Source organism: Phocoena phocoena, chromosome 16, assembly GCF_963924675.1.
Source record: "Phocoena phocoena chromosome 16, mPhoPho1.1, whole genome shotgun sequence".
NCBI classification, from domain to species: domain Eukaryota; kingdom Metazoa; phylum Chordata; class Mammalia; order Artiodactyla; family Phocoenidae; genus Phocoena; species Phocoena phocoena.
The window spans coordinates 28,484,526-28,500,100 of record NC_089234.1 but is presented as its reverse complement, the minus strand read 5'-3'; the positions used below and the strand labels follow the sequence as shown (position 1 = coordinate 28,500,100).

General features: G+C 41.7%; 1 protein-coding gene across 4 annotated transcripts; it reads right to left on the bottom strand.

The window, feature by feature from the left end:
• Positions 1–1,224: 1,224 nt before the first annotated feature.
• COX15 (cytochrome c oxidase assembly homolog COX15) lies at positions 1,225–15,552 on the bottom strand. Of its 4 annotated transcripts, XM_065894108.1 has the most exons (10): positions 15,381–15,470; positions 13,748–13,938; positions 11,586–11,708; positions 11,109–11,295; positions 8,884–9,051; positions 6,759–6,840; positions 4,675–4,829; positions 3,033–3,146; positions 1,434–1,437; positions 1,225–1,250 (listed from the first exon to the last, which is right to left on the bottom strand). In XM_065894108.1, exons 1-10 carry the CDS (start codon positions 15,468–15,470, stop codon positions 1,225–1,227), a joined length of 1,140 nt encoding a protein of 379 aa, XP_065750180.1. The 4 variants fall into 4 exon arrangements, with proteins under 4 accessions (XP_065750180.1, XP_065750178.1, XP_065750177.1 ...); XM_065894106.1 differs by lacking the exons at positions 1,225–1,250; positions 1,434–1,437 and adding an exon at positions 1,705–2,114 and having other exon boundaries at positions 15,381–15,552; XM_065894105.1 differs by lacking the exons at positions 1,225–1,250; positions 1,434–1,437 and adding an exon at positions 1,983–2,114 and having other exon boundaries at positions 3,033–3,164.
• Between the last annotated feature and the right edge of the window lie 23 nt (positions 15,553–15,575).

Genomic DNA, 15,575 nt, shown 5'->3' with positions numbered 1-15,575 from the left:
ATAAACTGGTCAAAACTTTCTAAGGTAACTAGGCTACTAAGGCCTAGGGCAGTGGTTCACAAACTTTGCACATCAGAATCACCTGGGGAATTCGCTTATTACTGCTTTCAGAGATTGTGATTTAATTGGTCTTTGCTGAGGCTGGGGATAGGATTCTGAAAGATTCTAACATGAGAGAAGTTGGGAACCAGCTCCAGGGGGCAGGACTTTTTAAGAATCAAACTGTCTAATTGTATTTTGCTAAGAACCATTTGAGGATGATACACTGTTAGTCACACTGAAACCCAGAGAATATTGGAGTTGAAAGGGAACTGAGATCATTAGTCCAGCGATTGTACAGGGGCAAATCTTAGGTCATTTATGGCTCCCAGATCTGTTTAGCCTGCATAATGTTCTAAAAGACTTGAGAGCATTCACATAAAAATCTGGATGTTTAGTTTCTTTGAAAAATCAGATCTGACAACTCTGGACCTGCAGAGCAGCAAGAGGCCAGCACTCAGCAGCAGTGTAGTCCCTTATTCAGGTACGTGCTCTCCAGTTTGCCACTCAGCACCAGCCTGACCCTCGTGGGCATTTGATTTGGTCCAGTTGACTCTTGCCTTCTACAAAACTAAAAACTAACTTTTTGCAACTTTCACCCACTGCTCCCAGCTCTGCATCACAAAGGAAGCTCATTCCTTCTTCTGCATGAAGGGGCTTCAACTTCTCAAGGGCAGGATTCTTGTTTTCTCTCTGAACGTTCTCCTCCAGCTGAATACCCCTAGTTCCTTCAAGTATTCCCTGTGTGACACACGTTCTGGACTCCTCACCATCCTGGTCCCTTTGTCTGGATATATATCCTCCTTAAAAAATGTGGTACCCAGAGTGAAATGCAGCATTTGCATTGAGGTCTTCTGACCGTGGCTGTGACACTTCTATTGATAAAATCTGAAACACCACTAATTTTTATCAGTGTCATCCCATGGCTGGTTCATGTCGAGCCTGTGTCCAACTGAAGTCCCTCCCCTAAGTTTTTTTTATATAAAATAAGCCAGTTTTCTCTACCCCAAATTTATACAAGCTATTTATAATTTAAATGAAGATGCTACATTTATGACCTGTTTAATTTCATCTTCAGGGTGCCACTCTGGAACTGTTTTGAGTTGTAACGGTCTTCTATTACATCAGCAATGTTGGGTTGCTCCACTCTCAAATCTTTCTGATGCCTTCATTCAAATTGCTGATTTAAAAAATAAAGTTGAATAAGAGCCCTGTGAAATATCAATAGAGGCCAAAATCACACATTCATTAATCAACAGTTTGTTTAAATACCTGAATAGATGTCCATGTACTATACCATCAAGGCCATATTTTTCTTATCCATGAGGCTGTTGAGAAACCCTTGCAGGAACTGATTTATACTGTATACCATTCATCTCACCTAGTAATGTAACAGCCCTATCTCAGGAGGATCTAGGTTAGTGCTTTCCCCAGTTTTGAAAACCAGAACACTAGAAGACAGCAGCTATTTCTTGCTGAAGGCTATCTGGCTACTTTAGGGTATGCCAATCTATCCCTTTGAATCTTCACGTGATGGAAGTGAAGTTGAGACCATAAAGAATTTCTACATAGGCAGAATCCAGGACTCAGGAAGTCAAGGAGACAGAGATTATGCATGTAGAACCAACAGCTTGTCAACATTTAAGAATCCTGAGACAGAGGCTGTTAAGAAGCAAATGACAGACAATTCTTTCTCTACATTAAATCCGATTTTCAACACAAAATAATGGATTTAAAAAGGAACCTTTAGCATAACCATACTTAATGACTTTCTTGATTCAGTGACTGTCCCAAAAACAGGCAAACAATTTAAATAACTTGATCAATTTGGAAACCACTTGGTATACCAAGGTCATCCTCTCAGAAAAGTTCAAGTTCTTGTGTTCTCTGATGATAATCTCTCAGAAGCACAGTTTCAGTCCTAGGAAGCTGATCCTTGAGAATTATTTTGGGACTCTTCGGAGTTCACTCATGAGCCAAAGGGCAACACTGAGAACAGCCAGGGAGCCCGACTGGTGAGTGGCAGCCAAAGGAGTTGGGACGTACATCAGCAGAGTGCTAATGCCCAAGCCCACCTGTTACAAAGGAAAGAAAGCAGTAAGCCAAGTAGGAACCACATATGCAGAGCTGAAATGACTGGCATGGATAACCAGATAACACAAATCCTCCACATTCTCCCATCAGAACATTAAAACATATATTGTTAAATTTCACAAGTAGACTTAAAACAAAGGAAATTCAAACAAATTAGATAAACCTAAAATTCCTTTTAATTATCCTTCATCTAGCCCAGTTCTCCTCCCCAAAGCTAGCCACTGTTACCAGTTTCTACACACCTATACTTTTGTATACATGTTTATAGAAAAACAGCTTGGTGCTTTTAAAAAAATATATTGTTCTGTCACTTGCTTTCTTTCACTTATTGTATGTCTTGAGAGCTTATTAAACTACAGTACAGTATTCCACAGTATGGATATACCATAGATGTTTATTTAGGCTGTTTCCAATTTTTCACTATCACAGTAATTCCACAATGAATTTCCTTGGACAGAGCAGGCATTAATAAGTCAATATGCTTGATGAAAGGATTAAACATTTAACACTTCAAAAGATATTGCCAAACGCCAACTAAAAAGAGCTATACCAACTCATGCTCTCGCTAAGAATATACAAAGGTATCTATTTTCCTATACCCATGCCAACATCTGCTTACCTTTTTTTTTCATTTTTTTCCAATCTGACAGGTACAAAATGGCACACATTGCTTTAATTTGTTCCTCTCTGATCATAGGTGAGGCTAAACAGCTTTTCATATTTATTGGCCATTCATCATTCCTCTTGTGAGAATTGTGTATTAATTTCCTTTACTTATTTTCTGGTTGTTAACCTTTTAGTCTACTATAAATATTGAAAATACTTTCTCCTAGTCTGTCACCTTTCTTCCTAAATTTTGTTTTGAGGACAACTTCAGAACAAAAAGAAGTGGTTTATACCTGTGTGTAAGCCAAAGCTAGCAGAGTCACTGCTGCTATCTTGGTCCTTCGAGGAAGGGGAATTCTCCGGGAGAGGAAGTAGAGTGCTGTAATGGCAGCAACTGAAGTGACTCCCTGCAGGGAGGAAAGAGTCTCATCAAGTGCTAGAAGAAATGTCCCACCCTCCTGGTTTCTGCTCACCTTACAGGTAACTCCACCAGATCCACTGAATAACCACTAAGCACTTTCCCCTCCCAGGCAGAGGACCACCTGATTACTCCTCCTCAGCTTCTTCCACGCTCCTCTTCTGTTTGCCACTTCAATGCCAACCAGGCATGGCTCCACCTAAAGTTTCTGCACGTACCACTTTATACACACTCAGCAATCTTATCCACCTTCCAATGTGGGTGTCCCCCAGGTGTGGCCCTCAGTTTTTAAATTATTCTTTTCATCCTTATCCCTAATTTTATCTCTACTCCAATCCTGTATTTTTAAAACAGGGCTAACACCAGCACATGAGGGTTATTGTTTCCCTGGGCTGTGACTAGAGGAGGTGGTGGTGCTGCCAGCTAGGGCTGAAAATGATCTGAAGTCTCCTTTTCATTTCCACCTCTTCAGAAAGAGAGTCTGCAGCTGGCAGGAGGGTTTCCATCCCCCTTCCATGATGTCAAGCAGAATGTTTTTCTATCATTTTCTATACCAATTTCATTTCTTTTCCTTTTCAGAGCTGTCCACGATGACAATTTCAACCAGACCTGACTTATTCCAAAATGCTGTGTGGCACTGGGGACTGAGCCCACACAAGGTAACCTGCCCAAGCCCCAGCATTCCATCTGGATATGAGGCCCCTGGGCCTCTCTCTGGGTGCACTACTATCATCTCACACTCAACGTACCTCAGTCTGATGACATCCTCTGTCTCTAGCTCAACACTCATTCCAGTAGTCCCATTTCTGCTGGTGTGTTTTAAACATGCCACAGGAGAAACTCTGGGATCTCCTTTGATCCTTCCTTACCTTTATTCCTGCAGCCAGTCTTCTATTCCCTACAACCTCTCTCAGATTCACCAAGCTTCTCAAGTCCCAGTCCCACCATTAAGCCCTGAACCCCATCACTCTCACAGCATTACTACAATAGCACTAAGGCTTCTCCCGGGTCTCCTTGCTGCTGATCTTTCCCTGCTCCAATTTATCGTGCCCAGGCCACCAAGCTGATCTTATAGCAGGCCCTTAATAAATATTAGCTTAAATAAAATGAGTATTTATGATGCTTTTAGCTCCTTGGGGTCTTGGTTCAGCCCTGACAGCTGTGTGTTCAGCGGCCACTGTCTTTGTACTCTCTTCTCTACTCAGCCTCATTTTTGCTAAAATGACTCTCCTATGCATGTGCAGGAGTGAGGGGAGTTATCATCTGCCAGATGATAAAAGGCATATTTGAACTTTTAGAAGGTGGCAGTATCCTGAAAGTCAGAATTTGGCTAGAGGGGTGGGGGTAATTAAGACAAAAACGTCACATCAGAAAACTGGTACTAAATCTCTTCTAAAAAGAAAAGGAAATCTAATTCCCACTCTGCCATCTCAGCGTTGCCATCAGTGCTTCAGACACCGCAGAGCCTGTAAGAGGCTCCCTGTCCTTAGTAGCCAGTAACCACCAGCCAGTCTTACCAGAATCCGGTGATCAAACTGCACCGTGGTGGGATTCTCGAAAACATTCCTCAGGAGAGGGGAGAAGGTAAAGAGATCCTCTGGGATCCAAGATTCTCCCATCTTGGGGAAGGAGTTGTAAACAAGCCCAGCATCCAGCCCTGCCACAAAAGCCCCTGTATTCCAAGGTAAAAAGTATTTATTAAAATGAAAGAAAGAAGAGATCAAAGATCAAATACTAGTTCTGACATAGAAAATGTTTATTATCCCAGAGTTAGACAAAAGGAATAGTCAGAGAATAGAAAGATCAATAGCACAGGTTCTCAAACGGAATATATATCACAATCACCATGGAAACTTAAAAAAAACCCAAAAAACCCCTGCATCCTTACCTATTCCCACACCAAGATTCTGGGATGCCTCCCCTAGAGGGGTGAACTAGAAGCTCTAGAGGAGGCATATTAGTTTAGAAAAGTTCCCTTAGTGATCGTGATGTCCTGCTTACTTCCCCAACTGAGAACTACTCATCTATTCTGGAACTAGTTAATTTACTCCTTCACTTCCTCAAGTCTCCACTCAAATGTCACCTTATCAAAGAGATCTCCCCAGTTATCCTATACTGCATAAGATAGCCCTCCCCCACCCCACCTCTATCCCCTTATCTTGCTTTATTTTTCTTCGAAGCACCAAACATTATCTGACATGTTATGTTTTGTTGTTTATTATCTGTCTTCCTCAAGTGCTCAAAAAAATCTTATAAACTAAATCCTGGGTAAACACACAAAGAAGGTATCCATGAATTTAATGGATAACTGATCCATTAGTTATGATCAAAGATTCAGGTATGTTAAGTCACATTCCTTATTTTTATAAATGGCATGTATAAAGTCAAAATTCATGTTCTTCCACCAAAAAAAGGGGGAGGAGGTTTGGGTGAATCACTGGTTTGATGGTTTTATTTAGAGCTGTGCTGTCCAATCATACTTTCTAAGATGATGGAAATGTTCTATATCTGTCGTCCATCCAGTACAGTGGCTGCTAGCCACCCACGTGGCTACTGAGCACTTGAAATGTGGCTAATGTGAATGAGAAACTAAACTTTAAATTTTATTTACTTTGAAGTAACTTAAGTTTAAATAGTCACATGAGGCTACTGATAATTGTATAGGGCAGTTCCAGAGTAAGAGAGGTAGAGGTGTGATTTGAAGAATGATAAAGATCTGTTAGTCTCTTTGCCCCAGTAAACTCCCCATCTAAGGCCATCTTTGAGGACAGGCTTTTGTCAGACCCATCTTGGTGTAGTGTAATAATAACAATAATGTCGGGACTTCCCTGGTGGCGCAGTGGTTAAGAATCCGCCTGCCAATGCAGGGGACACGGGTTCAATCCCTGCTCCAGGAAGGTCCCACATGCTGCGGAGCAACTAAGCCCATGAGCCACAACTACTGAAGCCCACGCGCCCTACAGTTGCGCACCGCAACTACTGAAGTCTGCGCACTCTAGGGCCCACGTGCTGCAACTACTGAAGCCTGCATACCTAGAGCCTATGCTCTGCAACAAGAGAAGCCACTGCAATAAGAAGCCCGCGCATCGCAATGAAGAGTAGCCCCTGCTCGCTGCAACTAGAGAAAGCCCACGCACAGCAACAGAGACCCAACGCAGCCAAAAATAATAATAATAATAACAATAATGTATATATAATAACAACAGCTAACACTTACATAGCCTTTGCTACATGTGAGGTGCTAAGCCCTTCACATATATTACTCAAACTATTATCATCTTCCCCATTTTATAGATGAGGTCATGAAGCCCAGAGAGGTTACATAGCTTGTCCAAGGTCATGTAGTTCACAAGTGGTAAAGCCAGGATTTGAACCTAGACAGTCTGGACCCAGATAGATACTCAATATTTTTGTTCAACCAACTGGAAAGCAGGATTTGGGGAAGGGAGGAAGGAATAAAAAACAAGAGGATGAAGATGGTGGTATATGACAGAGGCAGGTATGAAAAGGAAATATAAAGATACAGGAGGAAAGCATTAGGCAAGAAATCCCACCTGAATGTGGAATGAAGCTAGGCCATCTTTGATAAGAAGAGTCCTACCTGAGAGAGCCGTAAGGAACACCAGGCCTGCAGTTCCATGAGCAAATCGTCTCAACCTCAGGAGTTGACGCGTTTCAGGCAACTAAATAAGAAAAGAAAATCGCATAAACTGAATGCAGGAACTATGAAAGGCAGCAAAGATCTCCAAGGCCAAACCCCAGAGACAGTCTGAGGTCAGATCTTCTCTGACCCCTAGACTAGGTTAAGTACTCCCAGCAGATATTCTATTTTATTCTATCTAAATTTTATTAAATTTATACATTTACTATTTGTCTTCCCTGCTATCTTGTAAGTTTTGTGAAGGCAGGAACTGCCATCTGACTTGCTTATTATAGTAATCCTAGCCCAGTAGTTGGCATATAGGTATTCAATATATATCTGTTCAGTAACTGAATGATCTGCATTGTTCACGGGAAAACACTTCACCATGGTTAAAGTGATGTGACTTAAGGTACAGAACTGGATTTTCATGCTGTGTGTAATAATTCATGTTTAGCAAATATAATCAGAATCGAAACTGCATAAAATGCCTAGAGTAGAGATTCTTGCATTTAGTGTTTTGGGTAAAGCCAAAATTTGTTTTTATTTTTACTGTAGCCAACTTGTGATAATAATCAGTGAATCAACAAATATTTAGTAAGAACTTTATACACATATAACCATAAAGATACAAAGGAAAGTCAGAGTGCTGCCCTCAAATGATTTACAATCTAGTATGTGAAGAGTTAGGCATCATTACTAAGATTTTGTAGGACGGTGTATCAGCACGGTCCATTGGAATTTTCTGTGATGACGGAAATGTTCTGTTAGCTGTGCTGTCCAATATGTGGCTAATGAGGATCTAAAATGAGGCTAGAGCAACTGAAAATTTTTTAAAAAGTTAATTTTATTTGAAGTTTAAGTCGATAACAAGTTTGTTTATATAAAGTTAATTTTATTTAATTTTAATTAGAATTTAAATAGCCACATGTGGCTAGTAGCTACTGTGCTGGACAGCACAGTTCTATGTGGTTGACTAGCATCTCAAATCCTTTCTGTAATTAGTGCAGAATATAAATAAACAAAAAGAGAAAAACAATTAATAATTAAAAAGTCATTGGTAACCTTTAAGAGTACCATTTGGTAGAGAGTATTTAGGAGAGTATGGGCATGTGTATAAGTGTGGAGGTGAATGTGTGGCTGGGTATATATAGGGGTGGGTGGGGAAGCCAGATGACAAGAACTGGAAAACAAGAATGGGTTGTCAGGATGTACAGCTACGGATGTAGTCAATTCATTTTAGAAGTCTGCCTTTGAAAGTAAGAGGAACAGGAACTACTCAAGTGTGGATTATCTACTATACCAATGTTTCAGCCCCACCTGGCTTCCCTGTGGGATGACTGCCAAGTCAACATCTCCTGTCCTTATTGGGATCCAGACCACTGGCTCCAAGTACCTACTGGATGATTCTATTTAAAAGTCCTACTATCATCCTAAACTTCACTCCATGAACAGGTTATCCAGGCCAACCATGAATTTAATACCTAAAATAATACTCATTTTAAAAATACCTAGTGTTTTCCTTTAATCAGCATACAGAGAAAATACTTTTAAGCAAGATCACTACGGTTTACTATTTTGTTAGATTTGCTGAATGGTAGGGTCCCCACATAAAGAACAAACAACTCAACGTCACTCTTGCACACCACTAAAGGTCTACAAATAGCTCTCGTTCTGGTCTTCCTCACCTCTCCATCCATCATCCCTCTGGGAGTCAGAAGTAAAGTGGTTGGGGTATCTCTTGTTGTTGGTACTCTTTCCTTTTCCTAAAATTCATCTTTTCATCTTTCTTGATAGGCAATGCTGACAAAATATTTGGCACCTATACTAATTCTCCTTTGAATAAGCTGCTCCAGCCCAAAAGAATAATTGCAGTTTTTACTTTGCCGTCCCAAAGCTATCCAGAGTTCCAAAGTTCAGTGTTTCTCTAAAGTTTGGTTATATCTAGCTTCAGGTAAAACTGATAGGTGTTACTAAGGGAATGCATGCATTTTGACAAATAACTTCCCATTAGTACCAGAATTTCCATTTCTCTGACCCTGTCAGCATCTGTACAGATGTTGTAAACAATACAGACTGACTTCACCTTGTGCTGAGGTAGCAGCAGCGAGAACGAGGTCCACAAGCTGGCGCAATAAAGCACAAGGGCCGATCCCAGGTGGGCGGCAAGGCGGTACTGACTGACCCGAGGGATATCATGGGAATCTGGTTTCTCTGCTAAGCCACTTTTCACCATATACCATCCCAACAGGCCCTGCAACCAAAAAGAGAAGAGGCAAACAAAACAAGGTTGAAGCTGTTTATTCAACTTTACTCTCTGAGAAAGTGAGTACTCCCACCTAACTCCTCCTTTCCATACCCTCCCATATCCCCAATATCCCAGGAATTGAGACCTACCCAATTTCCACATACAGCACCAAAAATACTACACCACTGTTTAGAATAACATTTTATTGAAGTAGAAGCCAAATATAGAAAAGTACACAAAAGTGTGTTTGGGCAAAAGCTTACAAATACTTGGCATAATTTAACATTATGTAAACCAGTGAAATATGAAAGTAAAAAGATAGCTGATTTTACAAAAACTAGATGCTTTGGAGAAACCTGACAAAGATAACTGCTTAAAAACAATTACTGTCATGTTAGTTGGAAAAAGACAATTATAAAGGTTTGGGGGGAAGTCATAAAAATCTATAAGGCTTTTCAGGCAAATTGGTTTGAAAGTGTCTAAAGTTCTACTCCTCTTTTAAAAAAATGGTAATGAAAGTACATGTTTAAGTTGAAAAGTTTAAGGTATGTATTATTATTCTATGATTCCCTGTTTTAACTGACTTTTTCAAGTAACCAAACAACTGTCAGTTCTAGTCATATCAGATAAGGTACCCTTTCACCCTGACTCTCCCCAGCCAATAATCATGTTAAAGAGATGGGAGAATCCCACCTTTTCTAAATATATACTCCTCAGGAAGTCTTTTTGGGTATTTCTTTCCCCCTTCAAGACTACCCTAGATGTTCTAATTATCGTGATTTCATCTGCACAGGACACTGGAAGATGAGGGAGTATACAGTGTGATTTGCCAGCCCTCACTTTCCTCCTCTTGCCATCTTCAAATTTTTGCCTCCCTGGAAGTCTATCTTAAGTAGGTTTTATTTTTCTTTTTAATTCTGAAACAAACTTTCACTTTGTTTCACCAATCCTCCCTAGTTTCTATTAGATTTTTATTAATGTCTAACTCTTTATTATCTTTTTCTATCGCCTTTATTTTGTTTCTTACATCTCCCTCCTTAATTCCTTTTCGTTGGTTCGTATTCTTACCACTTTGAGTTAAATCAACCAATTAGCTTCCTCCTGATCAAATTTTGGTATTTCTTTGATGCTCTGAGACTCTCCCTTAGGGCCTGTATACCTTGACCCAAATACTCACATGTGTCTTCTCTAACACTCCTTTCCTTGGCTCTCAGGCTTCCCTAACCCCTTAACTGTGGGAGTCATTCAAAGCTCTTTTCCTTAAGAAAAGAGAGAAGTTCAACTTATATAATTTTTTTTTTTTTTTTTTTTTTTTTGCGGTACGCGGGCCTCTCACTGTTGTGGCCTCTCCCGCCGTGGAGCACAGGCTCCGGACACACAGGCCCAGCGGCCATGGCTCACGGGCCCAGCCGCTCCGCGGCATGTGGGATCTTCCAGGACCGGGGCACAAACCCGTGTCCCCTGCATCGGCAGGCGGACTCTCAACCACTGCGCCACCAGGGAAGCCCCAACTTATATAATTTTAATCACCATTTATACTTTCAGCTCTCAGCTACATATGTATTCTAAGATTCTTTATCCCACAGAATGTTTCTCTCTTCTGGAATTTCCCTATTTGCTTCTATAGCCATTCTAGTATAGGGATCCCACTTCCCCATAGAGCAGGCAAGTTAGAAAAACGGAGGATACAAGAACCCAGGAGGAAAGCCATGATGGAAAAGAAACTCTAATTCTTGTGACATAAAAACATATTTACTGAGTGCTTACTGATTCCAGGCACTACTCTAAGCACTTTACATGCATGATCTCACTTAATATTCACAGAACCTAAGTGGTAGGTTCTATTATTGTCCCCATTTACAGGTAAGGAAAGCACAGCCTTCAGAGGTTAGACAACATGCCCTACTAAGTGAGAGCTTGGCCTTGAAACCAGGCCTGTGACACTAAAATCCATGCTCTTACCCACTCTGTTACACTGTTTCAAAGATTACTTCGTTAAAAACAATGCCAACTTGGAGGCTCCTGAGAACATCTCTGGTTTCCCAAACTTGAGTAAATCTCACCTGGAAGCAAACTAAACCACAGAGGGCAAGAACACGTCCTTTCAGGCCATGCGTGAGCCAGCCCTTTCTCCAAAAGTAGGCAGCAGGCAGGATGTATGCGAGGCCTACAAGGCGACCCCACATTCGGTGTGAGTACTCCATGTACCAGATGAACTTGAATTCTGCCAGCGTCATATCATGATTCAAGCTGGGTGAAAAGGGACGTCAAAAATAAGAAAGAGAAAAAAGTTCATCTAATTTTTATTTCCTGACAGAATGCAGGAACATTCTCAGTTTTAAAGCTTGACTGGTCTGCCCTCTTCCTCATTGGCCACCTCAGAATCACTTTGGAATTGGAGGTTTAGCGTAGGGAGCTCGCTAAACATAACTGAACCAAATATTGAAAAATCGTGGAACCTAAACATTCTGAAATGTTTAAATAAGCAAAAGATTGCGTGGGCCCACTGGGAAGTTTACCTGATTTTCTATAATACTTACATTTTAAATTCTGGAAACTGCTGATATTTTTGGAATTCTGCTTCCCATTCTTCTTGGCTTGTAGGTGGCTTCATCCCCTTTATTAAGTGCCAATCTACCATTGAGAGGCCAGACTCTGTCAACCTTAAGATAGGAAAGAAATCTGAGTGTATTAAACTTGAGTGTGTATATGTGTGTGCACCACACTGGATTATTCATAAATGGTTTACAGCAGCAAGTGGATCTGAACTTGACCCCTATAAAGGTAAACACATCGTTTCATTGTTTCCTCTTTTGACAACTTGCTCTCTTCTTACTGCTTAGAATTTTGTCAGAAGCAGCTGCTATCAGGTACAAATTTCTTTACTCCTTGTACTATTTCATTAAACTCTCCTTACTTCTTTCACTAGCATTCCTTAACAGATAAAACCAACCCTTAGACGAAAGAAATGTGTCCTAAATGCATAACCAATATTATTTTATTTTTTAAATTAATTAATTTTTGGGCTGCGTTGGGTCTTCATTGCTGCACGCGGGCTTTCTCTAGTTGCAGTAAGTGGGGGCTACTCTTGGTTGCGGTGCGCGGGCTTCTCATTGTGGAGGCTTCTCTTGTTGCGGAGCACGGGCTCTAGGCGCGCGAGCTTAGTAGTTGTAGCATGTGGGCTCAGTAGTCGTGGCTTGCGGGCTCTAGAGTGCAGGCTCAGTAGTTGTGGCGCACGGGCTTAGTTGCTCCACGGCATGTGGGATCTTCCCGGACCAGGGCTCGAACCCGTGCCCCCTGCATTGGCAGGCAGATTCTTAACCACTGCACCACCAGGGAAGCCCCAACCAATATCATTTACACAGGGAGAAGAGACTGCTACAGATATAAATCGGTTTAGGTTATTGAGTGAATTTAAAGACAATACAACTCACATTTGTTGCAGTTTCCCATAACAGCCTATATAACACATAGGTATTTTGAAATAAGGGCACAGGGAATGTGGAGAGAATTTGAGGAACACATACTTTATTAACACTATAAAGTATTTTCACCAAAAGGGGTCAGGATTCCTAAAGTAAAAAAGCTGATTTCTGGTCTGAGGCAGGAAATGTACATGACAAACCTGGAACATCTTAACCAGAAAGCAAGGAATCAAATGTTACTAGGGTCCTGTCAAAAAGACTCTGGAGCCAGTCTGAAGAGGTTCCCACTGACTAAAGATGGGACAATTTGGGCAAATCTCAGTACAATGGATTGAAACATATCAAATATATTTAAAACTAGGAGCTCCTAATACTTAAAAACTCACTTTATTGGTCACCTTTGGAGAGTGCTTGGGAACCAATTTCTTATTTTGAAAATTGGTAAATAAAAGGAAAGGAATCAAGTGTTTATCTTGCCTTTCCTAACACATTGTACCTTAGGATAACCAAATTGCTGATGAGAGAAAGTTTCTCTTTATAGTTGAGCTAATAAAATACCTATTACAATTTTGCAACTCTAGTGAAATAATGTATTTAGGCAATGATCATCAATGGCTATTGACATCTCTAATAGACACCAGATATTTATGAATGTTCTAATAACCTATGAAGTATTTTGCCCCCTGCTCCCCAACCTGAATCTGATCAAGCAACAAGTGGTTTACAGGAAATACAGGGGACAATGGAACATGTTAAACAACGTAAGTATGCAATCAGCAAAATCTAGACTGTGAGAAAATCCAAAAGGACAAATGACTTGGGTTTCTTTAACAACAGAAAAACTGCAAAGGGGGTGGGAGAGGTGGAGGGAGTAGAATCCAAATCTATAAAATCTCTTTATAGATTTAAAGAGACCTAACAGGCATGCATAGGAACCAACTGAGAGGTATGGAACTTATCTGCACTTAATTCAAACAAACTGTACAAAAATTTTTGTGACAAATTTGAACTCTGATTGTAGGGGGAAATATACACAAACAATGCACAGCTAACAGGTAAGACCTGAACCAGTCTTTATGAAGGGCTTCTACTAGTAAAACCCTAAACTGTTCTAGGGCTGGGCAAGCCATCAGACCTGTTCCCTCTGTAGGCCTCAGTTTCTGCATACGTAAAATGAGGGAGCTAGATGAAATGATTTCTAAGGTCCCTTCCCCCTCCGTCATCCTGCACTTTAATGATGACTCAAATAGCTGACTCACTATGAACAAACTACTCACCTAGTTACTCCACCAAGAATAACTGCTCCAGCCACTGTTCCACTGCAGACCAGGAGCCATCGGCCCACCACCCGCTCAGCAGCTTTTGAAGGTTGGGACACTGTACCCCTTCCAGGTTGCAAAGCTACTTCAGAGATGGTACTGTATTGCCCTGGCCTCAAGGGGCGCCTGATCCCACAGCTGCAACCACACTAAGGATCAAGACAGACAAATTACAACTGGAGAAAGAGGGAAAGGCTTCACTCCACTGCTACTCACACTCAGTCTCTGTCTGGTGTGGAGTACCCTGAATGGCCCCATTTCCACTGCTACTGCCCTGCTAAATCATCATCTCTTATCTGGACTACATCCACTCCCAACTGCCTCCAATCCATCCCCACACCACCTGAACCTTCTGGTCTCTGCATAGTTCCCCCAGACTTAACTCTACACCTAAATATGGATTATTTTATTTCTCCTATGGGTCTTTTTTTTTTTTTTTTTTTTTTTTTTGCTGTACGCGGGCCTCTCACTGTTGTGGCCTCTCCCGTTGCGGAGCACAGGCTCCGGATGCACAGGCTCAGTGGCCACGGCTCACGGTCCCAGCCGCTCCACGGCATGTGGGATCTTCCCGGACCAGGGCACGAACCCGTCTCTCCTGCATCGGCAGGCGGACTCCCAACCATTGAGCCACCAAGGAAGCCCTCTCCTATGGGTCTTTAAATATGATTTTTCTCTGACCGGGGCAATACTGGTCCCCTGACTGATAATACCTACTGCAGATCTCAGATGTCACCTCCTCTAAGAAGTATTCCCAGACTCCCCCACATCTGCAACAGGTCACTCTCCCAGCACACTATACCTCTCCATCACACACTGTATTGTACCATTCAGTACACAGAGGTTTGTCTCCACCTCCCACTAAGCTATGAGCTGTGGGACAGCAATGTCTAGTCAGTCTGGCTCTTTCCCTCTTGCACACTTCGTTTCAAAGACAGTCCCCTTACATAACAAGACCTTAATAAAGATTTGACAAATCAGTTACAAATGAATGAACTGTGACTTCCTCTAAGGCAGGAAACTTTTGGTATTTTATCTTTTCCTTCCCAGTTCCTAACGCATATTAATCACGCAATAATTATTAGTTCAGCGAATAAACGCGCTCTCCTGACTCTATCCCTAAAAGTCCAAACACCCATGTTTTCCCTGTCCTGCTTCTAATTAACTAAGTAACTTTAGACAAGTTAAGCCTCAATTTACTTTTCTCTGTAGAATGGGGTTATAGTCCCTAACCTGACTATCCGGGAGCTTTGAGCAAAAATCAAATATATGGGTAAAAATCACTGTGCTTTTACTATGTGCTAAGCCTCTATGTATATTAAGTTATTTAATGCAACAACGCTTATGAAGTAGGTGCTGTTATCCCCATTTTGCAGATGAATAAATTGAGGCACAGAAAGGTTACCCAACTTGGCTAATAGCCCACGGCTACTAAGTGGTAAGTCCAGATCCGAACTCAGGGGCCCTAGACATAAGTAAATGCGTCGTGAACTCCAAGGAGCTACGGAAACGTGACGTGTGAGAATTATTCTCTCTGTCCTGGCCCTTTCACCCCATGCCAGCTTCCGCGACTCAGTCCGCTGCTGTGTGGTACCTGTGTTCTAGGCGCCGCCCCAGGAATCAAGACCCGGAGACACGGGCTCCCCATCACTGCCTTCCAGGGCGGAAAGAGTAATCGCTGCATGCTATGAACAGTGCACAACTGCCACCTACACACTCCTGCACTCCCTGGTCTCCTTTCTCCGCCACCGACTCGAGAAGCACTACCGGGTCACGCAGCACGAGCCCC

What these genes read in the sequence shown, in the direction of transcription:
- COX15 (XM_065894105.1), bottom strand. Translation starts at nt 15,470, where the DNA reads ATGCAGCGATTACTCTTTCCGCCCTGGAAGGCAGTGATGGGGAGCCCG. An exon ending in GTGGTTTAGTTTGCTTCCAG is followed by an intron (nt 9,052 to 11,108) that starts GTGAGATTTACT and finishes TTTTGGTTGCAG; the next exon opens with GGCCTGTTGGGATGGTATAT. An exon ending in AGTTTGATCACCGGATTCTG is followed by an intron (nt 3,165 to 4,674) that starts GTAAGACTGGCT and finishes GCACTTGATGAG; the next exon opens with ACTCTTTCCTCCCTGCAGGG.